This window comes from Pteropus vampyrus, unplaced genomic scaffold (assembly GCF_000151845.1).
Source record: "Pteropus vampyrus isolate Shadow unplaced genomic scaffold, Pvam_2.0 Scaffold1, whole genome shotgun sequence".
Classification (NCBI taxonomy): domain Eukaryota; kingdom Metazoa; phylum Chordata; class Mammalia; order Chiroptera; family Pteropodidae; genus Pteropus; species Pteropus vampyrus.
The window spans coordinates 42,005,044-42,019,143 of NW_011888782.1; the positions used below are offsets into that span (position 1 = coordinate 42,005,044).

Consider the following 14,100-nt stretch of genomic DNA (forward strand, 5'->3'; position numbering starts at 1 on the left):
CAAACTGTCAATTAAAAAGAAAAAACCAACAACCTGCCAATCTATGGCTGGTTAATTCAGTATGTTAGAAAATCATGCTAAGGAATTAAAGGTCCTGTGTGAAACATGCTAGTGGCAAAAATGGTTGAGTAAATCAGTACAAATTTATCACTCCTACCAGAAAACATGTTTTATTAATGGTGGGCAGGTGGCATCAGATCTATATACAGAATTCATTTTACACTTAATAAGCAGTAATAATTCCCAGGGAATGGGAAGAGAAAAAGGGACACTTTCTCTTTTTAGCCACTCAATGTCTTTGAGCCTTGGTTTTCTCAATTGGAAAATACAGAAAATAATACCAACCTCAGAATATTGCAACCTCTGCAATCCTGAGTCCATGACAGGTGGATATCCCAGAGTGAATTCTAGTTCTGTGGTTAGTGAGCCAATGAAGGGAGGATGAGCTACATAAGTGCCTAATACAATCAAGGAAATGTATTTTCATTTAATATTCATGACTAATACCTGTGGTGTTATTACAGATAATAAATTGTATTCAAGAGAAGTTCAATGTACCTCATGTGGAATTTAACATCATTAGTGTTAAACTACCTCTTTCCCCATCCTCATCTAGATGAACAGAAATAGGAATCTAACACTTTCAAACCTGAAATCTGAACATTTAAATTCTACTGAAAGGATAGCCCTTGATTTTTTGGTATCTATAGACTTACAAATGGGGAAGAGGGGAGAGAGAGTGACTGTCATGAAGAACAAAGTTTTGAGCAAACAGTACTGGTTTATTTACAATTGTAATTTATAAACGATAACACAAACATCTTTACATTAATATTATGAAAAAAGTCCCATTGCTGAAATGGGTAAAAAATGAGACTTCAGGACATTTCTAAAGGGGGCACCAAGAAAAGGAAAAAAATACAGTTGGAGGAAGAGTTATAAATACCAATTATTGCACTAGGTGCAATTTCATGCAAATGTCTTCAACCATTCAAGTAAACTGTTTTTTATTAGATATCAGAATAAAATATCTTGAACTATGTTGCTTTTTATTCACTTGATTTCCATTAAGTAAATTAAAATAACTGGCTGCAAACAGGGTACATCTAAATATTCCTTTTATCAACCCCTTAGAGATAAACCATTACATTTTAAGACATGGCAAATTATAAGGATTTGCTACTTCCCAAATAGATTTTACCAGAAGTCATTCCATGGTCTCAAATATGTTTCTGGGTTTCTCTTACCTAATGTGTCTAATACGAACCTTGATAAATTAAATTGAGGAAGCTGTAAAATAAAGCAGATCACTTTACAGTTTTGTCATATTAAGAGAATGAAAATAGTTTCAAAGTACTGGAATTTTAGTAAGACAAGACAAAAACTAAAGAAATTTCAGAAAGTGATGATAAAAACAATTGTGGTTTATACGGCTCTCTGATTATTTAGCTTTTATTTAAGTGGGTATTAGTGTGGTCACAGACCATTATCTCACCAAGGATAATCAGTGTGGGTTCAACACCTGTTTTGAAATATCCCAAATCAAATATTCCATTTGTAATAAATACCAATGACATTTTTACAGATACAATCTGTCCCCAAAATGTTAACTATCATCTTAACAGGCCTACCTACTTATTATAAAGCTTTTAACTGTTCCTTAGAAACCATTAGGATGAAGTTTAGTATCTGAAGCACTTCATGTTCAAATTATTAGCTAATGATGCAAAGATGATTTGGAAACTGATGTTTCAACATTTCACTAGCTGTACTGAATTTCTGAGTTGGCTAGAATCTTCATCCATTTCATTAAAAAAGATTTCACTCTTTAACAACAAACAGCAGGCTATTAATCTATGTAATTAATACTTTTTAGTTTCTGATGTTGCTCAGTGGGTAAAACTAAATGTAGTAATTAAAGGGGTCTCTTCAACTAACTTTTATCTCTAATTTAAGTGAAGACACTGCAAACACATATGTGAATGGTTGTTTCTAAATCTGAAAATGATGCATGTTCCCTTAAAACAGCTCTTCAAAACAGAACTGTATTCTGCACCCTTTGTTCATAAGGGCACAGGGTCAATTACTTCAAAGTCATTTAATAACTAACCTTAATAATTAATTATTTTACAAAACCAAAAATGCAAAAGAAAATTTAAAAATTTTTTTAACTGTCCAGAGATTGATAATAATAATTTATACTTTTCAGACCGCTATTCAAACATCCCATGAGCAAATCAAAAGTCTCCAGTTAGTATTCAGTCAGGAAAATATGTCCATGTTTCTCTCAGTTGCCTTAATTTCTTTTGGAATAATTTTTCTTTATATTAACTTTCCAAAGCATCCAAAACTTTCATGATCTGTTGTTTTATGGCTTTGGTAGCATCTCCTGCATTTGGAATCAAATACCTGTGAAGAAAAAAATTATATATAAATATAGTGCTTTCTCTTTAGGACTCAGCTTAGATGTCACTTCCAGTAGGAAGCTTTCCTCAACCTACAAAGCCAGCAGAAATGCACTCCTGTGTACTCCCCTTAACTTATATTAACATATACTCAAAAGCATATTCCAAAAGAAAAATCTAGATGTAAAAACAAGGTGACATTTCATATAGTTTAGAGCAAGGTGAAATAGACTGTTGATTAGGAATCAGCAGGGCTATATTTGGTTCTATCACTAGCTGGGTGTAAAGATTTGGAAGTCATTCAACCCCTCTTAGTTTCACATTTTTATCTACAAGATTAAAGATGGTTTAGTTTCAAGATTAGTGTGGTATATGGCCCTTGTACCAGTCCATGAACTATTTGTCATGGTCCACAATGAGATAAGGAGCTTATGCCAAACTGTGAATTAACTATACCACTCAACACACTGCTTAGTTCATTGACAGTTTTTCAAAACAAAAATTATTTGATGAAAGAAAAAAATATTGCCTTACATTCTGAGACAAACTTCTTATTTGATTGCAAACTAGCATTTAGTGTAGTGCTGGTGTAGATTATTCCTAAAGACCCTGCTGTTAAAAACTTTAATTAGCTATGGCACTTACTGAAATCATGTGCTAATGGCTAAACCACACATAACTAAAGACATGGAAGAAAAAGCAAAGAATATTAATAAATGTGGTTCAAGTATCGTATTCCAATATCTATTCCCCAAAATAGAGAAATAAACCACATTTAATAATGAACTAATTCAATAAGTCAGGTATTATCCTAAGAAAAATCTTACCTTTCAATTGCCAGGATTTCTATTCCCGAAGCACTGCTGTTTCCATACTTGAAGGTAATTAGCTCAGGATGTTTCTTTTTGGACGTAATTTTAACTACAGAATTCAGCGCTTGTCGAGACTGTATGTAAGCCAATCCTTTCCGGGAAAGAATCTCCCTTAAACAGTACATATGTGTTGCAGTAACCAACAGATGACTTGAGATGAAAAAAAGCATAAAAAAAAGAAAAAGCAATGTTTTAAAAATGTCATTCAAAACAGTTGTTACTTAAACAGCCCAAATTATAAATATTCAACTCCAGATGAAATTACTTTTGAGTGAAAACATACATCTAATAGATAATAAGCTATCTAATAAAAGCTTTCAATTTTCCCTTAGCTGTATACAAAATTGTTTTATTACCAGATAAATCTTATAACTGTTTAAAAGCAAAGTTTTAATATTTTATAATAAAAAATAAAATACAATTAGATATCATTAAACTAATAAACAGATTTTTTAGAATCTATTCTATATGTTATATGGAATATGCTACTTTTCAGATTTTTAACAGTATGTCTATATTCATAAAATATTGTCTTTTCAACACACCATAGCATATGCCTAATATTGAAGACCTCCTAAGCAATAATTGGGCTGCCTTACATATTTCATAATATTCAATAGCTGGATCCTGAAGGCAAAATGGGCAGAGAATTATTTAAAACAAACAAACAAACAAACAAAAACCCTAGTGTTTCAGCTCACTTTTAATATAGTGGTAATATTCCTGTACTTTTGGATAATACAGTAAGACAAATATCAGACAAGTCCAGAACGTGGGACATTCTGCAGAACAACTGGCTTAGACTCAAAGGATTCATTCATCATGAAGAAAAGGGGTAAGTGGTAGTTGACGGTAGTACTTTGTACACTGGGTGAGACCACATAGATACAACAGGCAAATGCAATGTGTAAACCATGACAGGATCTTAGATCAGGGAGAAAAAAAAAAAAAGACTACAAAAGATTCTTTGGGGAGCATTCCGAAAAACTTGAGTATGGTCTATGTGCTGAATGTTCGTTTTTAAAGTTTTTAAAGATGTGATAATGATACTGGAGTTGTGTAAAAGAATGCTTATATTCTTAGATTTATACTATATTTAAGGGCAGAGTCATATCTGTAAGATTCTTGTATATAGTTGGACAAAAGGGAAGTATATGTGTACGTGTGTAAGTATATACACACATAAAAAAAGATGGGGTAATGTCAAAAGAAGTTAAAAGCTGATGAACCTAAGAGAGGCTCAGAAAGGTATTCAATTGTTTCTTCATCTTGTTTAAAATTTCAAAAAAATTACATAAAAGTATTTTTAAAAATCAGGACATATAATACATGTTGACAACCACACAGAAGGGAATTATTTTTTATGGTACTTGGATAAATAAAATTTCTCCTATCATTTAGTTTTATATTATTAACTTCCTTAAATTCAATTTTACTTCCAAAGAAGACATTTTTAAAAGTACCTAGGAAACATGTGTCCATTTTCTTTTACTTCTTTACAAGGAAAATGATGCTTGATATCTGGCTTGTTTATCCAAGTCTGAATGTTTACAACCTCTTTTCTATCATCATCTGACATTGAAGAACTGTCAATTTCATCTATAAAGAATTTAAAGAGTTAAAAGTGAGTATTACCAACTTTAAAAATGATAAATTTCTCAACAGCTTGAAAAAATTTTCAGTAGTATTTTAAACACATAGATTGGAAAAAAAACAATCAATTCTAGTCTTACTACTGTATTTCCTTATGCTACTGGTACTAATACAGAAATGTTGTTATGAAAAATCACTCTATATGGTAAGAGAGTTAGGTACAAATGTTGAGAATACACGTTTAAAAGATTAAACTATCTGAGAATTTTAATTTTTGATTTAGATAACATAAGTATGATGTATGACTAGTTTGTAGAAAGATGGTTGAATTACCCAATAATAAGCACCTATCTTGAGATAAATAATACTTTTTTTCATGAAATAGAAAACATTCTAATTATTTTGTTTTTCTCATTTAAGAGTGGGCAATGAGTCCCTAGGGTTAATAATTATAAATGTCCTTCCCTTTGCTTTTTAAGAAATATCTTAAAATATAGAGAGATAAAATTTAAAAAGGAAATCTCATATTCCAGCTTAAAAAAAAAAATGAAGCTTTAATATATCTCCTCCTGATTATATTCCCCCTTTTTCCCCCCACTAACAAATAGTGATGATCTAAATTTGGTGTTATTGGTTCCATACTTGTCTTTAACCATATGTGAATATCCCTAAATAATATAGTGTTTTTATTTTAAGTAAAATTTATATAAATAGTAGACTTTTAATTGCATTCTTCTCTAACTGCTACCCTACTCCCAACACTAAAATTTACCCATGCTCTAGTTCTCATTTTCATTACTGTGCAATTTTCCAAAGTGTAAACATGTATGTATAAATATATGATACATGTGAATATACCATAATTTATTCATCCATTTGCCTTTCTCCTTTGTTAATTAACGAAGTCGAGATATTCAGAGAAAGAGATAACAGGAAGATGGCAACAGAGAGGGTGGGGGGAAAGGGTAAGAAACAATTAGAAATAGCATGTAGAAAATTGTATTTACCTCAATGAAAGTTTTCTGGAAAGTGATTTTGTAATATGTATTAAAATGTCAAATGCGATTATCTATAATCTAGCAACCTTACTAAGAATTTACCCTCTAGATGTACTTGCAAAAATTCATCTACATAGATGTATAAAAATATCTGCTGCCATTTGAAACAGAAAAAAAACTCCACCAGTGTCAACTGAGGGAAGGCTGATTAGATTATGGTATGATCAGATGGTAGAAACAGAACTGAATTACACAGGCTGGGATGGAAAATATGCGACATGTAGCACTAAGTAGAAAAAATAAGGTGAGATTTAGGAGTATTTTTTTCTCCTAAAAAATTTTCTACATTTATATACTATCATTTTTTTCAATACATGTATTAATATTATGATTACTTAACCAGAGTAATCTGGGCAGTGGGATTATGGACCAAAGTAATGTTATTTAAAAAAATATAAAGTGTGGAGAGCGGATTGTAAACTGACAAGGTTCTTGCAGTCTTCCAGGGCAACCAAAGGGTTCCTCTCCTCTACAAACTCTTTCTGAGAACAAGATAGTACAAATGTAGCCACAGGCAGATAAATAAGATGAAATCCATGAGAAAATGAGGCCTCAGAGAAGTAGAAGAAACAATGTTACTATGCTTTAGAGAAACTGCTTATGCCAGCAGCAATTGTATGTTCTTGTATAAAAGCAGCTTGCAAAAATAAAACTGCACCATTGCTCCACCATCAGTGGAGAGTGGACCTTTTGACCCCAGCTTTCTGTCTTCTTTTTCTCAATCTCCCACCGTTCCCACTCAGGTTTACTTTCCAGGGCTGCGCTGGACGTGACAGGATTTACCACTTGCCGGACGCAGCAATAAAGACAACCAACCACACAGAGGATGACAAATTTCCTTGACACAATATCCCCATCTTGTGGCCCTTTAGGATATTGCCTCCAGTTTCAAAAGGCTCTTCTCAGATGTCTGTTTTGGAATTCTCTGAACTTCAGTACCACAACTCAGTCTCCTAGGTAGGTAATCAGGGGATTTAAATCCATGGATTTAAATACTATCTCTACACTGATGATTCCCAGATTATTAACAGCTTAGACTTTTCAACTAAAGTCTCCTATAATGAACTGCCTACTCAACATTTCTGCTTGGATTTCTAATAGGCATAACTTAAGAAGTCAAAAATCGAACTCATAGTAGAAAAACCACACTCTTCAATCTCCTCTACAGAATCTCACTGTCCTTTTTTTTTCTTAAAGTAGTTTGCTAGTCCCAGAATAAGCTCTATAATCACTCCTGGTGCTTGAGGAAAACAGCCTATAGATAAGTGTATTACTACACCTGTGTCGTATTCTTCTTCATCCCCAATGCTGAACACAGGCTTTACACCACGGTAAGGCTTGCCCACTCTGTCACTGCTGCTCACATGCCTATATTTAAAAAATTTTAGGGGGGAAATCATCACTTAAGTCATCAAAAATTTTTCACCAAGTATAATTTGAATATTCAAACAAAATGTAAATGTTCTTTGTCTGCCCATGTACCACCCATGTTTAGGATAGCTATGTTAAGGAAATTGAAATGAGACAAGAAGATATGTTAGCAAAAGTGGCATAAGGACTTGGTAGGCTGAATGCTTTCAAATCTCTAAAAATTAAATTGGAAACAATTTTAATATTCATTTTAAAACCAATGCCTAGATCTGTGTGGCCTCAGAGAAACTGCTTAACCTCTCTCTCTGTGCTTCTGTTTCCTCATCTGTAAAATGGTGATAACAATATCTACCTTTCGTCATTATTTTAAGAATTAGATCAGTTAATATTCTATAAGCCTCTTAAAACAGTGCCTGGCATATAGCAAGTGCTACATACATGTTTGTTAGACAATACACATTATGAAGTCAAATGTTCAAATTCTAGGAGGATTGCTTAAGGCTTCCCATATGGGTGAAAGTGTCTTAAGGTTTTTCCTCCCATTTTTTACTGCTGTTACTTCTTTCACATAAATGTCAATAACCCATGAAAATGAATCTTCAAGTGGAAGAAGCACGAACATGATTAGTTCTCCAGGAAGTACGAACCTCTCTTTAATATAAAAATTTAATCCCATTACTTTTCAAGTAATCTCAAATAAACAAGAAGTAAAATTAAAATATTTTGGCAAACTACTATGTTCCTGGGGGAGAAGCACTGTTATTATTAGTAGTATAAAGTTCAGTTAAAACTAGTATGAAGAAAACTCGTGGCTTTTTTGGGTCATGTATCAAAAGATAGTACAAAGTAGGGAAAAAAAATCAAGTTAAGTGTCTTAGTCTTAGAATACAATTTTTCCAGAAGATGGATATCAAATATTTAAAAATTTTTCTTAATATCTTTTATCAATAAAAATCTTATCACAACTTAATTTTGTTGAAATAGGCTTAAATCTCTATCTATCCCAAAACATTATTCCTCAATAGAAAACCAGTAAGAGGAGTGTATAATCAAATACTCTGGGAATTATAAGTTAGGTTAATCAATACATAGCTTAAAGTTTGATTATGTTAAAATTGTAATCGTTTGAGTTTATGTTAAAATATATGTAATGTAAAGTCCTGTGAATTATCAAACTATGCTCATCAGATAAAAGAAAGTTAAAATATTTATAAAACTCAGATTCAGCTTTCTTACAAAAGGCAAAGACAAATATAGCATTATCTAAAAATACTTTAGTGCCATCTAGGTTACAAAATTATATGAGATTAATTTACTGGTTCTCTCCTGATATAAAAGCATAATTTAACTGCCTGCTATAACATAAAAAGATAATGTTTATAACATAAAAAGACAATGTTTATAGTAAATGTCTGAACCAGAAACTGAGTATGAAAAAGGAGACAAATCAAAAAGAAACAAGCTATTCATTCTTAATCTAGATTTATACTACAATGTAGTTTTTATAAACAAGATTGATAAAGATTATTGAGATAGTTCTTAAAAGACTGGTTAACATGTAATGAAATTCAATGGCTGGACTTTTTTTTAAAAAGCAGTACATCTATACTTTTTTAGACAAAGTAATAACAGAAACATCTACAAAATAGTTTGACCACATTTTAATTTACTAAGCTCAGAAAGAAACCCAATTCCTCCTAATATTCCACTAAATTCTATTCTCAAAATAGACAGAAATATCTGTCTGAGGACCAGAGAAGATAATTTAAATTTTTAAAAAATTAAAAATTGGGGAGAAAAATTGGAAATTAAATTAGACTAATTCAATGGTCCTATTACAAGAGAAAGCAGAAAGATGATTCACAGAATATCATTTTAAAAGATGTAATTTCCTTTAAAATAGTCTTAGAAAAAATTATACTAGAATCCTATAATTGGCATTGTGCAGGAAGAGTCACAGCAAATAAAAACTCTGATCAGTAAGTTGAGAGTAAACAGTTGCTTTTTAAAATGCTGAAAATATTCAAATGACCTGAGAAAAAGACAAGTCCATTATTCCAAAGCTTAACTTACATTTAGAGTGTAACTAGATTTTCTTTTAAAATGGCCATAGGTATTGTGCTATAATTGATATTCTAATTTAAATTGCAGAAACTTTGAATGTAAAAACTGTAAAGCCATACAGAAGTATTAAGTAGGTAAAGTCCTTTTGTTCATCTTAATTGAAGATCCTTTCAAACTTATGGAATCTAATGATTAGGACCCACCCCATCACACTGGGGCAGAAAAGAGAGGGATTATACATTAATATGTCCACTATGACCTAATTTCTTTCAATGAAAGCCAAAAGTAGAACTTTAGAACTGCTGTTCTTTGGAACCAATTTATATATTAACTCACCAACTTAAATACACATATCTTATTAAGAAAAAATCTGAAGACATTATAAAATTACATACTGTACATGAATTAAAATTCTGATCCAAGAACTGTGCCTTTTTTCAGTTGCTATAATTTTCTCTACTGTTCTAGCAGGAGACAGAAGCAAATGATCGCCAAAGCTAATACCCTGCTAACTCTGAGACTATATATTTACTTTGTTTCACCTTCCTCTGTCGCAAAATAAAAGCTGCAGGTTTTATGAAATTCTTGGGTTTGAATGTACTTGATTTTCAACTGAGGAATAGGAGATATAAAGAAACATGCAAGAAAAAAAATTAATGATCAAAGCAAAACAAAAAACAAAAAAAAAACCACACAACAACAGAAAAAGATCAGCATCACATACTCCTAAAGCAGAATGAGAAAAGTTTAGCCTTTGTAACAGCTACATGAAATTTTAGCCAAGACAGCATGAGGCTTACAGACACTATGAAGCATGCTAAAGGAAAAAGATGGTCCATCAAAGCTGCTCTACTCATTGGCTTACCGCTCTGTACATGTTCTGTCTGGCCAAGGAAGATTGAAAGACATTCTATAGCAAATTGAGGCAGAGGACAGAACAAAATGATTATAAAAAAACATAACAGCTCTAAAACAAAAACATAGTATAATCAGCTTTTTAAAATCCAGAGTGTGTATTACAAAGAAAATGTTTTTATCGCCCCAAGTACAAAGAAAAAATTTGTAAAAGCTAGTTTCAAGTGACTCTAACAGACAATAGTCTTTTCAATTTAGTTATCACTAGTTCATTTTAAAATAAAATTAATGTACTTAAAAATAAAAATTTAAATGTTCATGCTACAAGATGTAGCAATAATAGTACCCTAATTCAGAATGTACTAAAAGTAAAAAGGCTAGACTTTTGAGAGCAGACATATTTTAATGAGCAAAGATAAATCAGCCTTCATAAAATACTTTAATATTATTTATCAGTTGACTATTTTAAACAAGATACAATTTTTTAGATTAGTGAAAATAATCTATTCTCTTTACTATTCACTAAACAGGAAAAAAAATGTACTGTACTATATGTATATGTACTAAAAAAAAAGAAATAGTAAATTCCTGACATTCAGTTCTTAAAGTCAAACATTTCAACTTTTCTAGGAAACTGTAAGACATGAGAGTGAAATTAAATACTATAACACATTTCCAAGAGCAGGCTTGCTTAGACACAAATTCTGCACTGAATTATTAAGTTAGCTTTGAATTCTAGGAACAAGAAAGATCAATTAGACTGATGTATGAAAAAAATATATTGTGCACTGACAGTTCCAGTAAAAAACAATACAACAGATATTCTTAAACTTGCTTTTTATTTGTTAGCTGTGTCCTTCATTTGTAATTCATGGGAAAACAGCAGTCTGTGAACAAAATTCTATGAAGATCTGAAACCTTAAACTTAAGAAAATGGGTTTCTACTTTATTTCGTATGACCAAATTTTCTAAGTTTTAAATTCCTGTAGCAGAAGGAGTTCCTGCAATGAGATTACTGCATTTAGATGATTCTCACCCATCTGACACGTGGGAAATAGCTACCATATGAAGTGTAATACAAATAATGGCATTTAAATATTTTTATAATGAATGGCATGAAGTGACAAAATCATTATTTATATGTTATTCTGAGCAATAGGCGGAAAGAAAACAATGTATAGGCAATTTCACAGCAATAAAAGACATCTCTGCAATTATAATGAAAACTGGAACCATCTAATAAAAAATATACTTTATGATCCTTTTCTAGGACACATTCAATTCAACTGATACTTACTCTAAGATATTTTTCTTTAGTTTTAACTACTCATCATAAATTCATACCAAACAATTTAACATAAGCAACTCACCGGTCCACAGGAGTTGATGTATTCTCAATAAAACTGATAACTTTTTCCCTAACATTAACAGATTTTGTCTTCAGAGCAATAGTCATTTTATTTACTAGTGATTTCATTCCTCTATCATTTGAGCCATTAGAAGATTCACCCTGAAAAAAAAAAAAAAGAAACTTAATAAAGAAATGCTCTCCAAATGATCAGCAGACATACTACTGCTTAAAGGTTATCTAGATGTTATGGACTGAATTGTGTGCCTCCCTCTCCCCTAAATTTATATGTTCAAGTCCTAATTCCCAGTCCACCTCAGAAAGTGACTGTATGTCCTTTAAAGAGACAATTAAGTTTAAATGAGATCATATGGGTGGGCCCTAATCCCATCTGACTACTGTCCTTATAAGAGGGGGAGACATCACAGATGGCACCTGCACAGAAAAAAGGCCAGGTGCAGATGCGGCAAGAAGGCAGCACCTGCAAGCCAAAAGAGAGGCCTCAGGAGAAATCAAACTTGCCAACACTTTGATCCTGGACCTCTAGTCTCCTGAACGATAAAAAAATAAATTTCTGTTGTTTAAGCCACACAGTCAATCATATTTTGTTATGACATCCCTAGCAGACTGATATACTAGGTGAAACTATTTCAGGAATGGAAAGCAAAAATAAAAAATGAGGATATATATGTTACACATATAAATGTGTGGAGTCTGAAATTATCTTCCTTACTCAATAAGCAATAAAGTTATTGTCCTTTTCTTAACTCAGATTAGTGTCTAAAAATAAGCAAAAATATACAACAAGCATACCTTGGAAGTATTTTAGGTTCAGTTCCAGACCACTGCAATAAAATGAATATTGCAGTAAAGCGAGTAACACACATTTGTTTGTTTCCCAGTACATATAAAAGTTATATTTATACTGTGCTGTAGTCTACTAAGTATGCAATAGCCATTATGTCTAAAAAAATGTACATACCTCAATTAAAAAACATTGCTAAAACATGCTAACTAACATATGACTCTTCATTGAGTCATAATCTTTTTGACTAGTGGAAAGTCTTGCCTATCTGATGTTGATGGCTGCTGACTGATCAGGATGGTAGTTGATGAAGGTTGGGGTGACTGGCAATTTCTTAAAACAATGAAGTTTGCCACATCGATTGAGTTTTCTTTTCACAAACAATTTCTCCATAGCATGCAATGCAATTTGAAAGCATTTTACCCACTGAATTTAATTCAAAATTGGAGTCAGTCTTCTCACACCCTATCCATCAGCTAAGTTTATTGTACTATTCTAAATCCTTTGTTGTCATTTCAACAATCTTCAGAGCATCTTCACCAGGAGTAGATTCCATCACTTTCTTTGCTCATTCATAAGAAGCAACTCCTCATTCATTAGTTTTATGAGATTGCAGCAATTCAGTTCTATCTTCAAGCTTCATTTTTAATTCTAGTTCTCTTGCTATTACCACCACATCTGAAGTTACTTCCTCTATTGAAGTCTTGACTCTCTAGAAGTCATCCACGAGGGCTGGAATCAACTTCTTCCAAACTCCTGTTACTGTTGATATTTTGACCTTTTCCCATGAATCACAAAGTTCTTGATAGCACTAGAATAGTGACTCCTTTCCAGAAGGTTTTCAAATTACTTTCTCCAGATCCATTAGAGGAATCACTATCTATGGCAGCCACAGCCTTATGAAATGTATTTCTTAAATAAAAAGACTTGAAAGTCAAAATTAGTCCTTAATCCATGGGCTACAGGATGGATGTTGTGTTAGCTGACATGAAAACATGAAATCTCATTGTACATCCCACTAAAGCTCTTGTGTGACCAGGTGTATTGTCAAAGAGCAGTAATATTTTGAAAGGAATCTTTTCCTGAGCAGGTCTCAACAATGAACTTAAAATATTTAGTAAAGCCTGTTGTACACAGATGTGCTGTCATTCAGGCTTTGTTCTTCCATTTAGAGAGCACTGGCAGAATAGATTTAGCTAATTCTTTAATGCCCTAGGATTTTCGGAATGATAAACAAGCCCTGCCTTCAACTTAAAGTCAATAGCTGCATTAGCCCGCAACAAAAGAGTTAGCCTGTCCTTTGAAGCTTTGAAGCCACGCACTGACTTCTCTCCTCTCTAGTTATGACAGTAATGGATGGCCTCTTTTTCTAATATAAGACTATTTCATCTACATTGACAATCTGTTGTTTAGGGTAGCCTTCATTAATTATTTTAGCTTTATGTACTGGGTAACTTGCTGCAGCTTCTACATAAGCACTTGCTGCTTCACCTTGCACTTGTTATTGGAACAGCTTTTTTCCTTAAATCTCATGAACCAGCCTCTGCTAGCTTCAAACTTTTCTTCTGCGGTTTTCTCATCTCTATCAGACTTCAGAGAATTGAAGAGAGTTAGGGCCTTGCTCTGGATTAGGCTTTGACTTAAAGGAATGTTATGGCTGATATGATTTTCTATTCAGATCCCTAAAACTTTGTCCATAAGGCTGTTTCACTTTCTTATCATTTGTGTG

General features: G+C 32.4%; 1 protein-coding gene across 3 annotated transcripts in view; it reads right to left on the reverse strand.

Moving 5' to 3' along the window:
• Positions 1-761: 761 nt before the first annotated feature.
• The window catches only part of TBC1D23 (TBC1 domain family member 23), a 48,736-nt gene continuing 35,397 nt past the window's right edge, over positions 762-14,100 (reverse strand). For 2 of the 3 annotated variants that reach the window (XM_011354458.2, XM_023527525.1), the window contains 6 exons: positions 11,589-11,728; positions 10,229-10,273; positions 7,208-7,296; positions 4,741-4,876; positions 3,233-3,427; positions 762-2,409 (listed from right to left, as the gene is read on the reverse strand). In XM_011354458.2, the coding sequence (XP_011352760.1) occupies positions 2,328-2,409; positions 3,233-3,427; positions 4,741-4,876; positions 7,208-7,296; positions 10,229-10,273; positions 11,589-11,728 (687 nt within the window). In that variant the 3' untranslated portion in view covers positions 762-2,327. The remainder of the gene's footprint in view (positions 2,410-3,232; positions 3,428-4,740; positions 4,877-7,207; positions 7,297-10,228; positions 10,274-11,588; positions 11,729-14,100) is intronic. The other variant, XM_011354468.2, reaches the window with a different exon arrangement.